At 52.0% G+C, this 18,947-nt stretch overlaps 2 protein-coding genes across 2 annotated transcripts; both read left to right on the forward strand.

Annotated features, from left to right (window-relative positions):
• The first annotated feature begins 645 nt into the window (after positions 1-645).
• On the forward strand, positions 646-2,100 carry LOC100906922 (gastrula zinc finger protein XlCGF49.1). The gene is made up of 2 exons (XM_003740152.2): positions 646-813; positions 1,122-2,100. The coding sequence occupies exon 2, from the start codon at positions 1,387-1,389 to the stop codon at positions 2,005-2,007; it is 621 nt and encodes a 206-aa protein (XP_003740200.1). The 5' UTR covers positions 646-813; positions 1,122-1,386; the 3' UTR covers positions 2,008-2,100.
• A 1,584-nt stretch (positions 2,101-3,684) lies between these two features.
• On the forward strand, positions 3,685-17,731 carry LOC100907070 (patj homolog). Its single transcript, XM_029110566.1, has 13 exons — positions 3,685-3,842; positions 4,197-4,225; positions 4,759-4,892; positions 5,063-5,239; positions 5,415-5,581; positions 8,884-9,139; positions 9,966-10,100; positions 10,380-10,592; positions 12,009-12,396; positions 13,494-13,654; positions 14,008-14,343; positions 15,377-15,666; positions 16,607-17,731. Exons 2-13 carry the CDS (start codon positions 4,204-4,206, stop codon positions 17,115-17,117), a joined length of 2,790 nt encoding a protein of 929 aa, XP_028966399.1. The 5' UTR covers positions 3,685-3,842; positions 4,197-4,203; the 3' UTR covers positions 17,118-17,731.
• Positions 17,732-18,947: the final 1,216 nt, after the last annotated feature.

Raw genomic sequence — 18,947 nt, forward strand, 5'->3', positions numbered from 1 at the left:
CTTCCACTTAGCTTGAAGGTTGATCGAAGATTAATACATGGGGGTCCCGCCCGCAAGTCAAGCAGGGCTTTGCGTCGAGGCGGCAAAATACCGAGAAACCTTGAAACAATGTTCCAGCCTTCCGGCCTCAGAGATTTCTGGCTTCTGAGAATCCTGGCTTCTGCTATTCTGGCTTTTGCGATTTCTCGTTTCTGCGACTCTGGCTCCTGCGATTGCGGCCTGTGAGACAGTACCCTGTAGATAGAAGTCCGATAATAATTTTCGGATCTCTCGTTCCGGGAATTCACGGAGCATTCCCTCCCAAGAGCCCTGTGCTCATTAGATAGAAGTCCGATAATTTCCTGAAGGGCTAAGCGCAGTGCGGAGCTGACTACAGTGCCATCTGCCAAAACGGTCGCCTCTTCTGGAGGAGAGATGCCAGCCGGAAGGCATCAGCAGGTTTCCGATGCTGAGGCAGGACTCGCCGTGAGGTTTCGAATTTTGGCGCGCTCCGGACGCTCATGTTCTGAACAAGGCGAGAGCAGTATTCGCACGGCTGCTCGGAATTATTTTCTAGATACACTGTTCGAGAGGACTCCTTTGCCCTCCGTGTAACTTCTCACCCCTCTGAGCGTCGCTGCGTGAAAACGAAACTGCCTCAACTTGCACTCTCCGAGAGCGACTCGAGACTCAAGAACCCCCTCCGCACCGTTTGTGGGAACGCTTAGAGAAGTAGCCGTACGTTAAACCAAAGGAACGACGACTTGGATTGAGCGCTTTAACCGGGACCACGAAGGATTCGCGTCGAAGATACGGAACCAAACCTGACAACGGGTGAGAATTCATTTTTACTAGATCAGTGTTCATATGAATCATTCAGGATGCATGATCAGATCGGTTCCATCCTATCCGGTACGGCTCCTCATTTAGAGGAGGAAGAATCATATGCGGCAGACTTACCGCGAAGAGCGCAGTAGCGGACCGCTGAATGGCTTTCTATTGTCCTCACCCTCGAAGAATGCGGAAAATGAACAGCGGGAAGAAGTGAATCGGGAATCCGCGGATCGTTGCGTTAAAGGCCCGGTGCTCACTTCGACGACTAAAAAGTAGACCCGAACTCCTCATCCATGATCTGTTTGCAGATGGCTGATGCATCGAGGCCGGGAGGCAGACGAGATTCTACTTAAGGCTCGTCGGGATCAATCCCCGCCTAGAGGCCTTCTCTCATCGGAACGGGAGGCGTAGCGACGAGTCCACCGAGAGAAGCACTCGAGGAAACAGAAGCCTCACCTACCTCAATGAGCGAACCCATCCCCCGGCGCGATTTTCCTGCTGATCCTCCCAGAAGAATGACTCCGAGAAGCTGATCGACAGTCTCCATCGGGAATCTGGCCTGGACAGTAGGAGATGGGCTCGAATACCATGAAATGTCCTCGTGCTAAGTGCGACCGAGTTTTCGCGAGCAGGAAGAGCTTGCAAGACCACCTATGTCGACACGACGGCATGAAGGGATTCCCGTGTTTTGTCTGCGCGATGAAGTTCGTCACCCTGGCGGAATTGACCGTACATCTCCGTGTCCATAGTGGAGAGAAGCCATACAAGTGTCCTATCTGCTCTGCCAGCTTCTCTCAGAAAGGCAATTACTCCACGCATTTGCGGGTGCATTCGGGAGAATCACCCTTCGCCTGTCAGGAATGTCCCGCGACCTTCAAGAACAAATCCAACCTCAATGAACACCGTCGTTGTCATACCGGCGAGAAACCTTACGTTTGCGAAGCGTGTGGGAAGGGCTTCTCACAGACGGGTTCTCTCGCTGCTCATAAGACGATACACACGGGAATAAAACCCTTCAAGTGTGATGATTGTGGAAAAGGTTTCAGCACGTCCAGCTCTTTCACCATTCACAAGAGAGTACATACCGGATCCAAACCTTACGTCTGCACTGAGTGCGAGCGGTGTTTCTCGCAGAAAACCTCTCTTCACCGGCATGAGAAAAGCCACGCCAGGCAGAAAGAATTGATCGGGTAGAAGACAATAACATTCCGAACCCACGAGGTGCGGCGTTCGCTGTAGGATCTCGCGCAGCTCGTCATCAAATACTGGAATGCGCACTTCCCATCCAACGATCGAAGGCAAAGGGATTCCGGGCCGGATTTTCCGGCGTGGAGTGGAGGACCAGATCGAATCATTCATGTCGTGCTTCGTTGGACTCACCTAATCTCCTTATATGTAAATACAAACTGATCTTGGAGCACGATGTTCTCGTCATTTGCTTCCTACGTTTAAATCCTGAGTGGTCCGAGTGAGCTTCCGCGTGTCTTCACATGGAGAATACTGGGGGGACACGCTGATGCACCGAGATCATGAGTAAATAAACGAAGACAGACCGGTTGCTAGTCGCGTGTGCGATCACAGGGTTGTTTGACTTCTCCTTAAGCAGACATCAGAGGCGGGCCGAGAGACACTCGATATGATGGAAGATATCCGATGTCGCGATCCGGGTCTCGGTGGCGGCGTCTTCCAAGCTCAGACTGGTGCATATCGGAATTTCATGCTCACAAAAAAAGGTGAATCAACGGAGCTACCGATTGTCACCGATAACGTTTATCGACGACCGGAAGTAGTCCCTCGGGGAATCATGTAGGAGCTGATAAGTTTCTTGAATGGTGTTTCGTTAAATTAGGAATTTTTGTTCAGAACTATTGGCTGAACCCGCGCTGAAACCCCATCATCAACCCTTCATCTTACAAATGATCAACGGCGGTGGTCTTTCGGGCGTGAGCTTCAGACGATGAATTCTCCAGAGCTTGATGGAGCTAGGGGAAAGAGTGGTTTATTTGGAGCCCCATCGATGTCTAAATCCTGGGCATCTGAAATGGTTCTCGCAAGCGCCATGCTTCGTTTTCATCGAGATTGCTCTGTATAATAGCGGAATCAGTTGACGACGGCGAATCGCGCGTCTAACGGTCCGCGGCCGGGTGCTCCGATTCGTATTCTCTTCGCTCCGTTTCACCTCTGTTCCCATTCATACACACACTGTCCGGTGAGGCAAAACCGATTTTTACGGGTCGCAAATATCCGGCTTGAGTTCAGAGCTTGAGTTCCAATCCTCGGATGGACTTTCCGAAGCTCTCTCCGCATTGAGAAGTGGTCCTTGTGGTCACTCACCACTATGTTGTACATAGGAATCCGCAGCAATCGAGTCCCCTCTGTAGAAGAAACGAGCGCTGCGATTCCCGAAGCCGCTCCAGCAACTCCAGCGAGCATTGCTCATACCGATGAAGCGCCTGATAAGAATGTAATGAATAAACGCGTTACGCGTATTCGCTTCATTCTTCGTCAATCTCTAATCCAGGGACCGTCGCGGAGGCCGCAAGGTGACGGGGATGCATTTTACCCCTATCCGAGCGGATGCGACATTTGCCAACCCTATACCAAGATGCTACCTAGGTAGAGTCGAGCGAGAGCTCGTTCCTCGCCTCGTTGAGAGAGGGCAGAACGGATATCCGTACGGCGGGCTCCCGCGGAACTCTCCAAGCAGACATCGCTGCCGCTGCCGCTGGTGCTCCAGAGTCTCCCGGTAGATTCCGACGTCGAGCTGGCTAGTACCGCTCCATTCATTGACTGAACTCCATTCCCGCAAGGAGGTTCTCCTCGGAGTGCTTCGTTGGAGTGCTCGCACCTGTCAACGGACTTAGCGGTCGAACTCAGTAGTCCAGTCGACATCGGACCCTGTTCTAAGGCATGCCCTGACCTTGCGCATGCCCATGTCCTCGTCGAGGACAAAGTTCCACCGGCCGAAGCCAAGCACCACGGGCCGTAGTTTCTCACCTCTCCGTCACTCAGCTATAGCTTAGCACACTGTGAGTAAGACATCTTTGTTGAATGATGAATCCGATTCGATCGTACTGAGGTAAACACTGAATTTCCGCCAGACGGGAGGCGAAAGCCCTCCCACGAGTAGACTCGGTGAGAATTTCGCCATCTGGACTGACGTTACTCGCTTTGAGTCCGCAGGCAGCGAAACAATCCCTCCTCAATAGTCGGCTCCAAATCCGTCTCTGTTAGATGTTAGAATGGGAGAGATTTGATGGTTCCCTCGGCCGACTCAGGGATTCAGAATACACTATCAGACTCGATCTCTGATAGGGAGAGCGAGTCGGTACCTCGACCATCTCGCTCGAATCGACTCAAGTGCTCATTTTTTGTGCTTCCAGATTTAAGATGATGCTCCCGCTTTTAAACGGTAAGGACGTTTCTATTCTTATCGTTCAGGCTAGGTCGCCCTCATCGAAACTTCTCGAACATCCCTTCATTAAGGGTTCATTCTGATCTGAACCATTAGAGTTGGGAATTCTCAGTCAGCCGGGCTCGAACATACCGACTCGCGATTAGAACATTCGGTGTTGACGGCGTGACAGGTACGAATGGTCTCGCAAGGGAGACGTCATCCAGCATTCCTCAGTGTTGACTCCCGAATGGCCGCAGTGTAGAGACGTTCGCGGAATGAAATTGCCTTTTCGGAAAATACATTCCATAGTTGTTCTTCGAGATCATCAAAGTAGCTTCACATATAGGATCGGTCACGATTTCGTAAATTCTGGAAGGCAAATCGCGGCTGGTAAGACCTCTGAAACTCGTCTCCTTGCGCTATCAAGAAGTTTGCTCCTGCCCGCGACCGCCTTTCTATCAATGAATCCTTACTCAGTGAAGGAGTATGAACACAGCGAAAAGAGTAGGGCTTGCGACTAAAACTGCACTCATTGTCGGTATCCACAGACACTGCAGACTCGTCGGAATGCCTCAAGAAGCTGTCGCGGCAACTGGCCCGGGGCCATCCGGCCCAGAAAGATATTGAGTTACTCCTCACCGTCCTCGAAGATCCTCTATTGCGTACGGTCCTGCAAATTAAAGTGAGTTCCCCATGTCCCATGCGCTATTCTCGCCCCTCCGTATCAGATTTGCATGGTCCCGTCTTAAGAATTCCGAGATGATTACTCGCTGGAATTCTCGCCCCTCATTCGCGAGCAATAGGATTCTCTACTTCGCGATCGAATCAGGCTGATAAGATTTTTTCCCGCAGAATTCGCTGGATGATTTGAAGGTGCTGGTGCATAAGCACCCCTCTATTCTTCCGCGTGATTTCGACATTCTTCGCGATGGTACTTTAGAGTACCGATGTGACGATGACACCAATCCCACAACGAGTCAGGCAGCTGCCTCCAATGCTGTTCCCGCGTCAGGAGCCGTTTCGCATCAGGTGAGACCCCCTCCCTCAAATTCCAAGCGTTCAACTCCGAGTCTTCGACTGGGATTGAATTGCTGATTGAGTTCCCAGAACTTCAATACTCGTCATCATCCTGATGAAGCGCAAAGCAGACGACGAGTGAATAGAAGTGGCTGAAATTACAAGTCCTCAACTTGTTACTCTTAAGGGCGGCGATGAGGGCAGCGGCTCTGGCTTCGGGGAGCGTTTCCTGGCGGTAGATCTGATGAAAGCTGCGGATGGAGACCTCGGAATAACTGTCGGCATAGTGAACGGAGAGGACGGTGATGTGCACTTCTACATTAAGCAAATCCACCCCGATAGCGTCGCGCAAAAGTGAGTAATTTTTTTACACATTGCTCCGGATATTCTGCAGGGCTAGCGATAGATTGCGGTCTGACTTCCTCATTCCGGATTCTGGAAATCCGCGATGCCGATCTTTATACCATATCAGATAGGGATACCAACTTTTGTGCTCCCTCTCGAGAGGTCCACCAAAGATTACAAGACCGGAGCTCTTCGTGTTCGTTTTTCCGCGCCATCCTCCTCGAGAATTCATCTCGGGGAGCTCTCGGATCTGAAAGAAGCTGGAGAGTGAGGAAATTAGACCCTCGTTGAGCATTTTTTTTCCGGCTCTGATGACAACTCGACGATCCCGTCTCCCGTCCGGTTTACTAATCGGGAATCTGAAGCCTAGAGGACATGTCGTTCAACTTGGTCCCAACATGACAGCAGTCCACGATCAGACAGAGACGCCTGGCGACTTGTCGTTCCCCGATGGCGTGGGGAGGGGGACAGGAGCAGGAAAAATCGAAGGGAAATGCTTGATGAAGTGCTGGATAATTTTTCGTGGGGCTCTTCAGGCTCTAAGGAGCTCCTGTGAGCGAGAGGAACAGAAGGTGTCGACCTGCGCATGGGGGCGCAGTAACGCAACACGATCAACCAACGGCGTTCACTCGTAGTGAGCAGGGTGATCTTGGTTAACATGGAAGGCACGGGTTTCGATTCGTGGAGAACAGCCATGACGAGCTTTGACTCCATGCCTTAACGAAAGGTTCAAAAGGTGAGCGGCGGCAGCCGAGCTCTCATTGAGGAAAAGCAGAGTCTCGCCGAGTCATCCGGGTGATTTAATCCAGACCCGATCAGGGTTGGAGGGCCGGAATACTCCATCGGGAGCTGTCGGAGTTTGGCTTGATTCGCGTCGAGCCTCATCAGCCGGAATGGCTCATGAAGCGGATATTAATGAAGATGAATATGTTGAATTTTTCGAGACGATCGGCTACCGCTCTGTCGGGGTCGACATTGCTCCCCGACATAGCTGGAAAGCCGGCGTCGCGGTCGACACTGACACGCGCAAGGCACTATGCGTGGGTCAGGTGGAGTCTGCGAGTGACGTCGAGCGGCTCGATGTTGATATTTCAGCCCTTCCGCTAACAATCGACGACTGTTGCGCTACGATTGTGGATAAGGAACCGGTACCTATGCGATGAGCTGACGCGCCTGTTCTCCCCATGAGGGATGGAGAAAGCAGTAAACAAAGCTCGGAGCATCGTTCAGAAAGCTCTCGTTCGTTCACTTAGTGAATCCTTACTGGGTAACACCGCGAGCGCCGAGGGGAGAGGGATTATTTTGCTCCAGGGCTTCGATACTACCTCGCGCAAACTTAGTTCAAAGGATTAAGTCGACGTCGCCGGAGATTTTTTCTTGGCTGATGTTGTTGTCGTCGTCTCACGACGCTTTCTTCGTTGGAGCCACGCCTTCGGCAGAGCCTGTATCTCCTTTGAAAAATGGTTCGCAGCCCACGAATGCTTCTCGAGTAATGCTGCTGCTGCTTGTTTTTGTTCCTTTCTCGCTTTGTCTCTATTTTGTGTCCCCCGAGGGGCTGGGACCCCGTCTTCTATTCGCACGAAGACTAAGACGCCTCTCACTCCTGAACACAGCAAGGGCAGACGAGCAATAGCTCCGACTCGAGGAGGAGAGGGAATGTTGTTCGGCTTCGGAGCCTTTCAAAAGGCACCGGTACGAAGATTTTTTTCTCTCTAGCGAAGAGGATGACATGCGATCGCTGCCGAACTTGGGGAGCTATTTTCGACACCTTCTTCCCGACTGCTCCCCGAATACTGTCACTAGAGCTCACCGAGGTGCCGTAAGATCCTCTGGAAGTCAGGAATTCAATATTGGTGATTAAATCACTTTCTGGGGAGGGCGTTCCGAAATAGGAGGACTGCTCTTCGGAGCATGTCTCGGCGAGCGTCCCGGATTGCGGAAGGAATCGCTATGCTCAAATTACGGCGGTGGCGAAGCATTCGCTGCGGAGGACGGCATGTCGGGAGTCGTGTGGGAACTAACTCAGGGAGAGAGTTCCTCCTGCCGCCGAGAAAAGTTTTCTGATTCCTTGTGAATATCTGAGGGCTACCCTCTTGTTTTACTTTCCGCGAGGCCGATCCGATGCTCTCCCTGCGGATCTCCAGAGCCTCCCGAGAGGGCCGCTCGAAAGCCCCGAGAACGTAATGGCGTTTCGTTCGCCTATAATTATCGTAACAGCGCTAGCGCTGCGAGCGATAGGCAACTCGAAGCATTGGAAGTATCCACATGTCGCTTCCGGGTACCGACCACGGTTTCAGACTTGCGTTTCTTTCGAGGAGGTCTGGCGTCACCTTGACGTGTGAATTGTCAATGCCAGATCAACTGAGCATGTTCCCTCGAATCGAAGCTCTTCCAACGTCATCCTCGGACCGAACGACGCGGCATTGACTCAAGATGAGACTTCAGTGTTTTCTTCGCGTTCAATCTCAGACTCCAATATTTCGCCTGCCTGGGGCTCCGTTTCGTGGCCAAGACTGCTCAAGCATGCTGCGAACGAAGGCGCGAGCCCGCGAATTTGTCGACAAAAATCGCTTCTCGCAGTCGATCGATTAGAAATCGAGAGATCCACGCGATGACGTATGGAGAAGTGGATGAATATCCCGATTCGAAAAAAAGATGAACAAGCGATGGCTGCTCGCGAGGAACAACAACGTGATCCCTGAACGGGGAGGCAATCCATGGATGGGCAAGTCGAGGTCGAGCTCTTTCGCTCACACCCTCCCCCACGGAAGCTCTCAGTTCGACTGCCTACAAGAGGGACCAAGTTAGCCATAGCGAATATGACTATGCTGTTTGTTGGTTGAAGAAGTTGCCCATCAGTGGGCCATTCGTCGTGCGTCGTTCGTTGTTACGAATTTTGGATTCCTGCCTGTTGAGAAGTGTGGGCCACGATTTTGGCTGAGCCCGAATTTTCTACGGACCTCGTGCACAGCAGCTCTGCAAGTTGCCACTCCTCAGTCAACGCTCGGGAAACATAACTGCTGGTGTTATTGTTTATGCTGCAGGGTTAAGTGAGGGGGGTTACGACGTTGTCTGTTCTATCATCGAAGAAGCTGTTTATGATTCGATTGTCATGTGCAGGTAAATTACCGGCTACAAGTTGTGGTTGGTGTTCGACTCTGACATCCCGACAGCAGACACATGGCTCGCCTACTCACCTACGGAGCATTGTGTCGTTGTAGCGGCTCGAGGGGCTTGGGCTCTTGACGAATGGGCGATTTACGCGATTGGGGATTTGATACAACGAGTCAACGTTCCGAATTTATTTCCAGGGATGGGCGACTGAGCGAAGGCGACAAGGTCGTGGCGATCAACGGTAACCGTCTCAGCGGAGTGAGCTATCGGGATGTTGTACTTTTGCTCCAGGAAGCCTCTGGACTCGTGAGTCTGCTCGTAGATCGTCAACGGAACCTGCTTCTCGGTGGGGGCGGTGTTTACCAGACGGCTGACAACCTCGTCTGGACTAGCGAGGGCCACTACTCACACCCGCAACCCCAGAACGCGGGCGAGTTCGTTCCAGAAATGGTGGTAAGTCACCTGATTCAAATACGTACCGTTTACCGTCGATCTGCCGCCGCGTCGTCGGCGCGTGGAGCCTCAATGAGCGTTCGCGCGCGCTCTGTGCGGAGTGCGCCATCCTTGCACTCGGTACCGGTGCTGTTCGTTCCCTGGTGCTCCCATTGATTTTCGAACCGTCCATATCGTGATTTAGCAACCGACTGGAGGGCCCAGTTGCCGAAGCGGCCAAGTAGTAATTTCTTCGAGCGCGAGGCCGACGAAACCTGTGAGCTCGCTTTCCGCACCGCGCGATGGGGCGAGGGAATTCCAATGAAACGGAAGCGTCGACTGATATGCTCCTTGCGAGGTTTTTTTTCGCGCTTCACGAAACCCCCCCCTGAGCGCGAGACCACGAGAGAAATGAAGGCGTGCCCGATATGTGTTCACGCTTTTCCCTGTTTCGGCGCACACGCATTGAACGGGCCCGTTTAGTGAAGACGAAAATTCCGTGGAAAGGTTGTTCTGAGGCCTAGGGGAGGAGATACCGGCACATATTGTACGGATTCGGTATGACGCAGCCCGTATCATTGCCGGGAAAAAGCGCTGCGGCGTGGGCGATAGTCAATTGGAGGTACAGCCTTTCAAAGAAAAGTTATTCTCCGTATTCTGTGGAGTCTAAGTAAGAGAATCTCCAGACGGAATAAGAGGGACGTGAGCATAGGCAGAGCTCTGGGTCAATACTCTGCCGCGAGAATCATGAGCATACAGCGAATGACTCTCGGCTCATGCAGGCAAATAACGGAACATCCAGATGAGCTTTCCGATCTTCCCTTCAATCAAGACTTTCTCTCCGCAGCTGAACACCGAATGGGCGCAGGTGGAAGCCATCGAGCTGGTGAACGACGGCACTGGCCTCGGTTTCGGAATCATTGGAGGCCGAAGCACTGGAGTCGTCGTGAAAACCATCCTACCCGGAGGGGTCGCTGATAGGGTGAGGAGCATGTTATGACACATTTCCCGAGAAAGGAATAGCGTGGAAACCGACTGATTCCATCGAGGATTCACAGAAGTTGATTACAACTTTCCTCGTTGCCCAATTCCCATCTGCGGGAAGTAAAGTCGAGAGCTTGCAGCTTCGAATAAATTCTGATGTCGCTCCGGCTCTTCCCGAATCGGAGTTCGGACGCGCGAGGGAATGGCACCCACAAGGAAGGGAGTGAATCGGAGGCAATGTCTAGACGAGCCGTAAAGCATCCCGTATGATTTTCAGGACGGACGCCTACTGAGTGGGGACCACATCCTTCAAATCGGCGATGTCAACCTCAGGGGAATGGGCTCGGAACAAGTGGCAGCTGTTCTCCGTCAGGCTGGAACGAACGTGCGGCTCGTGGTCGCTCGACCAGTTGACGCCTCGGTCGCCGCTGGAGTCGAAGACCTCGCGGCCCCTGTGGTCCCAACGAGAATATTGGCCGATGCCGATGAGGTGAGAACTTATAACAAACTCACAGACTCGAGTTTTCCGCATCTTTTTCGACCGACCCTCAAAAAGAGTCGAGATGAGAACCCCGCGTGTCACAGCGGATTTCACACGTGAAGGATATTTCGAAGATGAATCTGTCGATAATGGATGGATCAACATGAAATTTTTCACGTCATTCGTCAGTTAAATTCTCTCCATATCATTTTAAATCCATTCCGTCGCCTCGCGAAGCGTTCCACCATCCCATGATCTGATTGAAATGAACATTCTTCTCAATAACATGCCGTACCCTTTCGCTATTCAGAGCACGAGTTCCCTGACTCTTCCGCGGGAACTCGAAAGCTGAGGTCACTCCGAATACGATTCCGCCGGTTCTGACATGAGCTACATATTTGACACGTCGTGTATGGCTGGCTCAGCAATGAGGTCACTCCCTCTCCCCCACCCCCACTCGTCGTCTCTCGTTGCCATTCCACCTGAAGAGTCCCGCTTGGAATCCTCTTCATGGACTCAAGCAGGCTCGCCGAGTGAAGTCTCGACAGGTCGGGGAAGTCAGGAGCTTTGGCTCTCACGAGCAGCGGCGGCGTCGAGATCGGTGACGGCGCGAGTACGACTCGTCAGAGTGTTGCCAGTGTAATTCCTACGGGGCGAATATGTTTTTCCTACGCGGCAGGAGAAGGCAGGGAATCTGTTAGGAAGCGGCCAATGCTAGCGCCCTATCGCCATTCCTCCGCGACGTACGTTCGAAGTGCCGAACGACACCGGTGTCGGCGGCGGCAGGTAAAAATAAAAGTCCGTCGACGGGAAGTTGGTGTATGTACCGAGTGTACTCGGCTCGAGCGTAGTTTGAGAAACCACTCAGCTCTTTTCGACGTCCGCTCCCCTTCCTTGGAGAATACTACGCATTTATGCATAGATGCATGCATGCAACGACGCGGACGTGCCATTTGCCGTGAAGGGCTTTCGTAGAGAGCGTTCAATTCTTGAATTGAAGGAGAATCCAGACGATATGCTTTTGAGTGAGAACTCTCCAGGTGCGTCGGAATTCCTCGTTCGAATGTTCAGTGGGAAGATCGGAGCTGTCTGCGTACCCTCCTTGCTCCCGATTGAATATCGAAGAAGCGCCACATCATTTTCGCGAGCGAGTTATCGGGGAAGCTCAGGCAGCCGAGCGGGTTCCGTCTTTTGTTCTCTCGGAGGATCTGATGGACCAAGATCTAATCATAATGGTCACCTGGACCTTGAACGAGGACGTAGAGGAGCTTCGTTAAATTCGTATGCTATGCTGAAGGCTCCAGGAACGAAAAAGTGCTACTCTCCTTAAGTTTCCGGAGATCGCTCTCAATTTCGGGTACGGAACGATCGCTCCGCCCTCCGGGGAACAGGTTCCTTTCCTTATCGTAAGTTTTTTGATTACAGGTCGAACGTCGCCTCAGTATGTTTTCGAACAAAAACAATGGTCCAGAAGACAACAGCGTGCCCACGTCCACAATAACCGGAACCGAAAACGTGACCGCGATAGAGCATTCGACGAACTCAGCGGCGGCGCTAGCAAGTACTACCTTGAGTTTGAGCGCGAGCTCAGGAGCTGCCCTCTCCCTCGGGCACTCGCCGGCGCAGAATTCCACGTCTCAGAGCGGCAAGCTCAACCAGGAGGATGTATCTCACGAGATGCAGAAAGAACTCCTCAGCTTGATGGGACTCGACCAGCTCCCCGAAATGGAGACCTTTGAGGTCGAGTTGGTCAAAGATCAGCAGGGTCTTGGCATCACGATCGCTGGTTACGTCTGCGAGAAGGGTAAAGATGGTAAGTCTGCGCTCGCTTTTCTCCTCATTGCGTCGGATGTGATGAACCTGTTGATCCCTATCACGGCAGGAGCCCAAACTCCCATGTAGTTCCCGAACTCTTTCCCCGGAGTTTTGAGTCCTCGGCGACGGCGAATCTTGAATGATCTCGCAGTTCTCGGCAGAAGATTCAGACAAAATCCGCGGGAACGTATTGATTTCTCTGAGGTTGTCAATCTCAGTGAGTCGGATATATTTCCCAAGAAAGTCGAGAAGGATGTTCTGCGACGCTATTCGAGTTTCCCACTCATTAGAACGCCGAATCGTCAGCTCCTGGTCGCAATCGACAGTGGGTGGCTCCTTCGCCTTCCGGAAGTGATTTCTCGAATTCTGTTCTCTATTGGGGGCTCTTTTACCCGTGTAAGGGTCCCGCGGGGGCTTGGCCCCCCGGACGGATAAGATGTTCTTTCGAGCCCTTTATGGAAGAAGGAAGGAAACTTCCGTAGAGAGCGAAGTATGAGTGTCGCAGGATGGAATGTAAAGTTTGGGAGGCACAAGGCTTCTCTCATCCGAACTGCTCCTATCCTTTGTCCCTGATGCTTGTCAGAGGAAAAAACTCGCGTGAGGCCGTGGAACGTTCTAGAGCAGGAACGCGAGCGAGGAATGAGTGAGGAATCGGCTGAGACATCCGAGTGGAGACTGAATAGTCACACAGGGTGGAACGCTCTCGGCCTGTCTCGATGGCGCATGGCGGCCGGAGAAGGAACGTGGAGGTGGATGGCCCTGTTGTTCTGTTGAGTGCCGCAGGAACAACAAAGTGGCATCTAATCGGGTTATCTTCATTGCTTTCTCCGAGCCAAGTTCCTCCGCTCACAGGCTTCGCCCCAAATAAAGGCAACGTCCTCGGAAATAATCTAGACGGATAACCCACGACGGAACTCGTTGCATCGACGACGGTTGTCGACGTCCCTGCTGCGTCGTCCCACTCATATGTTTTGCGTGTCCAGACATCGATGTCTTCGTACATAATTCCCGAGTTCCCCCATCGGTGAATAATGCGAACAGCATGCGGATGTGCCTCCGTATGGATAAGTAAGCGTTTCTCTTTGACTTTTCCAGAGGAAATTTCCGGAGTTTTTGTCAAGAGCATAGCGAAAGGAAGTGCCGCAGATTTGAGTCGAAAGATCAGAGTCAATGACCAAGTTATCGAAGTCGATGGAAGACCCCTCCAAGGATACTCGAATCACCAAGCCGTCGAGCTCCTACGAAGCACAGGAAAGGTAGGCCTCTCAGCAAACAAACGAATCAGTGACGATGTCTCCCATGTGGACGAGGGACTTTGGCTTCTTGGAACCGCGCGGGAGGGCTTCTCCCTACTCGGGCAAGTAATGACCGATGAGGACGTTTAACGTCAATCGTCCTTGATGGATAAGCCCTCATCTGCGTTAACTCCGGCCAAAGAGCCTTAGCTGCGCTCCTGCGTGCGGTCGTTACTTCACCGCAAGTTCATCATTCCCGCGCTGACCGGTCGAGTCGAACGACAGTGAGATCTCCGCCGCATGCGGAGCCGCTATCCGGCGTTTGAGGAACCTCTTCCAGGGTTCAGGGTTTGAAGATTTTTTTCCTCTCGCAGGTGGTGAAGCTTCGGCTGGCGCGGTATCTGCGAGGGGCCAGGTATGACCAGCTACAGCAAGCAATTCAAGCGGAGTCAGGAGTCGGTGCCGGTGTTGCATCTCCTCTCGACTTCGTTCCGTCGACGGGAACCGCAACAAATGCTACAACGAACCTCAACATTCAATCCACTGCAGCGATTGCTAATCTAGACAATCTAATCCACGGAGTAGCCGAGACCGAACAAGAAAAAATCCAAAAGTGGCAGAACGTGTTTGGCGACGACTACATAATCGCAGTCGCTCAACTCTGCAAATTCCACGAAGGAGGAGGTCTTGGAATATCCCTCGAAGGAACGGTGAGTGCAGGCGGTGAAGAAGAACGACACTGCGCGTCGTTCGTTGAACGGTGGAACCACATACGTTTCCCTAGGCTCCTCCGCGGGTAGATTCTTCTGAATGGTGTTCGAACAGTTGCGTGATGAGTACGGAAACGTTCCTCGGAAGCGAACAGCAGCGGTTCGGCGGCCAACTCAATTCCGATGCCGAAACAACGGAGAGGAAACGACGGCTGTCGATCAAGAAAATAAGAGGCAACATCGAGAGAACGAGTTGTGTTTTGTCATGGGCTATGTCATGGCAATCATTGGCTACGCTTTGCCAGTCGTGACGGCTTTTCTGTGGTTGAGGCTGAGTTGTGTCATGCCGTGACAATCGCTGATTACCTTTCGTTTCGTGAGGGGCCCTAGAATTCACCAATTCATTGCACCCTCTATCGATCCGCTCGGATCGATGAGCGTCTTATCATATCATCATCATCATCTTGCGTCGCGGGGTCTTCATTTTCTATTTTTACCTCGATTCCGTTCGCTGCGTCTCGCTCGCAAATTTGCATGGGAGTGCTCCCATCTGGGTCGAATACGATTCCTGAATTCTCGAATACCAACGACTCTGCGAGTGAACGATGCCGGATCCTGGGAGGGGAATCGAACGCGGCCTTTTCGTCTGATGGGACCAAGCGAGTCGACTCGACGGAGAAGCCAGCTAATTTATGGAGAGGTTATGTTCGATTGAGGGATCATACATGAAAGGATCTCACAATCTTCTGAATCGGAGGGCCTACGGAATCTCCATGGAAAGGGACGATGGAGAGGGCCGGCAGTTGGGAGAACGCAACAGCTCCAGCGCCCGTTAGACGAGAGTCTTTTCCCGGCTTCCGTCCGGAGCGGGCATTTGCTGACAAGTGAAGAATGAGTGAAAAAATCCGTCGCCCTCTACGAGCTCGGCTCTTGTGACCCACGGTGCGTGGGCAATTATTCCTTTCCGAGTCCGAAAATCGAAGCGATGCTCTCGGGAGCTCCCATCCTTAGCTCTCCTTTTCATTTTCCGCAGGTCGACGTGAACGAACAGGGCGAAGAGGTCCGACCTCACCACTACATCCGGTCAATCCTACCAGACGGTCCGGTAGGACTCAACGGAGTTTTGCGGAGCGGAGATGAGCTCGTTGAAGTCAACGGCCGTCAATTGTTAGGTCTCGATCATCGGGATGTGGTGAACACTCTTAAAGATCTGCCCTTGAACGTGGAGATGGTTTGTGCTCGCGCCAAAAGCAGCCTCACCGCTATCAGTATGAGCTCCCACGCTCACTCTTCGAAAGCGAAATCCGATACATCCCTAAACAGGTGAGTTAATCTCGGGGAACAGTTTCCCTCGGTCTCTGCATTTCTAGTCAGCACTAGCTATCCAGAATCCGTGATTAAGGATTCGTGATTCTGGCCGTCAGAGCGATGGATAAAGTCTCAGAGGATGTAGACTACCGAGGGTTAGTTCTGGGGAGAGGAATCGAGTTCAGCCAGAGCTCCCTCACCAACGGCGGTCACCGATGGCCATCTTGAGTGACTCTTGTCAACGAATAATGCTCGACTCAAGTCATAACTCATGACCTGCTGATCATGAATGAACCTCAATCGATAACGAGCTCGGCGAAATGCAGTCCAAGCAGACTTCTGAGAGTTTGCGGAGCTTCTTGCAGACCCGACCGCATCCCGCGTCGAGAAATCCGTTCCCGTTTGCTGGAACGGCTGCCTGTCGGGACTAGCAAGGCGCATTCCCCGAATCCGTACACTGAATCCCACCGCATCGATTTGGATTGCGCACCCACATTCTCTTTCGAACAAGCGAGCCAACATTGCGAGCAATTCATGACGCACTAGCTGAGAGCCCAGTTGCCCCATCCCGTACAATATCGCCCGAAGAAGGAGTCGTGCTACACAATCCTCCGAGCGTCCACACACTCGGTCTTTCGTCCACTGAACTAGGTCTGAGGCTCGTTTCGTGCACTTCTCCTTTTTCGGCGGAGCAGACGCTGACCGCGCATTCCCTGCGGCCAATCGTGGGGAAATTCTCATTCGATTCTGAACAAGGAAGACATGAGGAACCGACGCTGTTCGCCTCTTCCACACGACCTCGGTCTCCCGCGGCAATACGTGGAAGAAACATGCGGGACGAGGGGCCAGAGCTCGGAATGAGACTCGGGAATTCCGGAGCGTCGAGTACTTTGCGGCGTTTTTCGCCTCGATGGCCACGCTGGACCTTCCCTGACTTTGTCTAATTTTTTTCCAGGTACAGTTCGGAGGACGAAGAAGCTGGTGCGATAGGTGGGGCAAGCAGCGGTCGGGCTGATGGCGTAGCGGCCGGATTAGCAAAACTCAAGTTGAGATCTCGTTCCTTGGAGCCTTTGAGCGGACTGGCGATGTGGAGCAATGAGCCTCAGATCATCGAGCTCATCAAGGCTGAGCGGGGACTGGGCTTTAGCATCCTAGACTACCAGGATCCCATGAATCCCAACGAGACCGTGATCGTCATTCGCAGTCTGGTGCCCGGTGGGGTGGCCCAACAAGATGGTCGACTCATCCCAGGCGACCGGTTACTGTTCGTCAATGACGTTTTACTTGAGAACGCCTCGTTAGACACGGCGGTACAAGCACTGAAAGGCGCCGCTAAGGGACCCGTCCGGATAGGAGTAGCTAAACCCCTGCCGCTGCCTTGCCCCCACGAAGGTAACTCCTCCCAACAGAACCCTCATCCGAACTCGCCAACGTTAGCTGCGCTGGTCAAATCTGAGAGCTTTTGAGCAGATTATCATCTGAATCAATTAGCGAACGAAGGAAACAACAACAACAAACAAAGAAAATGACAGCCACAAATCGCCCAAGTGAAACTGCCATCAGCATTCCATCGAGAGAGACTTCATTTAAACTAATCAGCCACTCGAGAACATCTCTATGGTACGACATTCTGCCACTTGCACCTGTTAACCCACCAAATGAGAACATTGCTTGTACCTAATTGCATTCAGTTCGATTGAAATGTCTCCCTCCTCTTTTCTCTGACGTCGAAAATCGATTGTGCGGGGCCCGATTCTATCAAAGTTTGTGAGAAGCCCCAAAACACCGGCAAAGATTCCAAGTCGACGACGTATTCAGAAAAGGGAGGCTCGGGGAACCCCATCGCATCGGTCTTATCGACGTCGATTTGGAATGAAACGACAAGAATGATCCAGAACATCTCGACGCTCTGAGGCGCAAAACCTCACACCTTCGACGAGTGTGCCTGAGTCGGAATGTGTAGAAAAAGCGAGAGTCATCAAAGCGAGCAACAAGTAGACGAAGGAGAATATCAAATGAGTGTACTGGGAGTAAAAATGACGGATTGGTGAATTTTGAAGAAACGGATTGGTTATCTGTAGTTAAATGAGTTCTCATTGTGTTGACCCCGCCGGTATTCATCGTTTCAAGCCCAGTCCTTCCGATAATTCCCCTTATAGAAGGGTCGACGGTTTCAAATCGAAGAGTATTCCCCAAAATCCAGGGCCCGTGCAACAAGAGGATGAAGGTCCCACGAAGATTTCGGAGAGCTAATCCTTGCAAACGATCTCCTCTCTTGAAGTGGAGAGTAGCACGTAGCCTCTCCGTCTGCTGTCATTAAGGGGGGACGCTCTCTTTGAGGGTTCAAAGAGGTGCTAGGGAGCGCCGCTGTAACGACCCCCCGTCCTACCTCCATGATTGAAGATTGATAATACATCTTTCTCTCGCGACTGCTGTTCCATAAGGAGAGACGGCTTATTTTATTTCAGGTTTCCGACCTGTCCTTTCCGATACTGCGATTCACTAATAGTAATAGTTTCAACAAGATCGAGTTTATATATTACTTTCGGCTCTCCTACTAGAGCTCTGAGACTCTCGGGGCCGATCCGGAGATGTCGTTCCGATTCTTTTTCTTTCATACGCTCGCTCCTCTCCGAGTTCACAGCTTAAGTATCCAACAGAAATCCATCCGACATTCCATTCCAGGGTTTGATATATAATTTCTAATTCAACCCGATAGATCGTACGGTCGTTCGCCGGGCGCGATCTCAGTCGGAGCTCATCACCGATGGGGAATTGATATCACAACTAATATCTACGTCCCGTGCTAGCTAAATACTCTTGATTTCATCCGTATACTAATAGAATGATGATGATCAGATAACGCTCCAAGTCGTGAAACCCCTAAAGTCATATGATCAACTGGAAACTGTTAGACGCTTATCCAAAGTCAGCTTCCCACAGATAACAATCTTTCATTCGACTCAACAAAATCAAACATACGAAAAGCTTTGTCGGCCCGAATCGGATAAAAAGAGTGATCTGCATATGCCATGGGTTCGCAGATTCCCCCGAGAGACTTGAAAAGGACGATGGTCTCGATATCCGATTCGGCTCAAGTCACTGATACTCCCCGCCAGGATCTTCGAGAGCCGTGTCGGGGGGGAGGGGGTTGGGGCGGGGCATTTATGATGTGTCATCCTGGACGCCCCTCATCGTCATCCATCATGATAAATATCAACAAGAATTAACAACCTAACAAAGTTCCGTGACTCTGGTCTCTTACTCTGGCGATCAAGGGCACTCATCTTATCTCG

The sequence above is a fragment of the Galendromus occidentalis genome, unplaced genomic scaffold, assembly GCF_000255335.2.
Source record: "Galendromus occidentalis unplaced genomic scaffold, Mocc_1.1 scf7180000076773, whole genome shotgun sequence".
NCBI classification, from domain to species: Eukaryota; Metazoa; Arthropoda; class Arachnida; order Mesostigmata; family Phytoseiidae; genus Galendromus; species Galendromus occidentalis.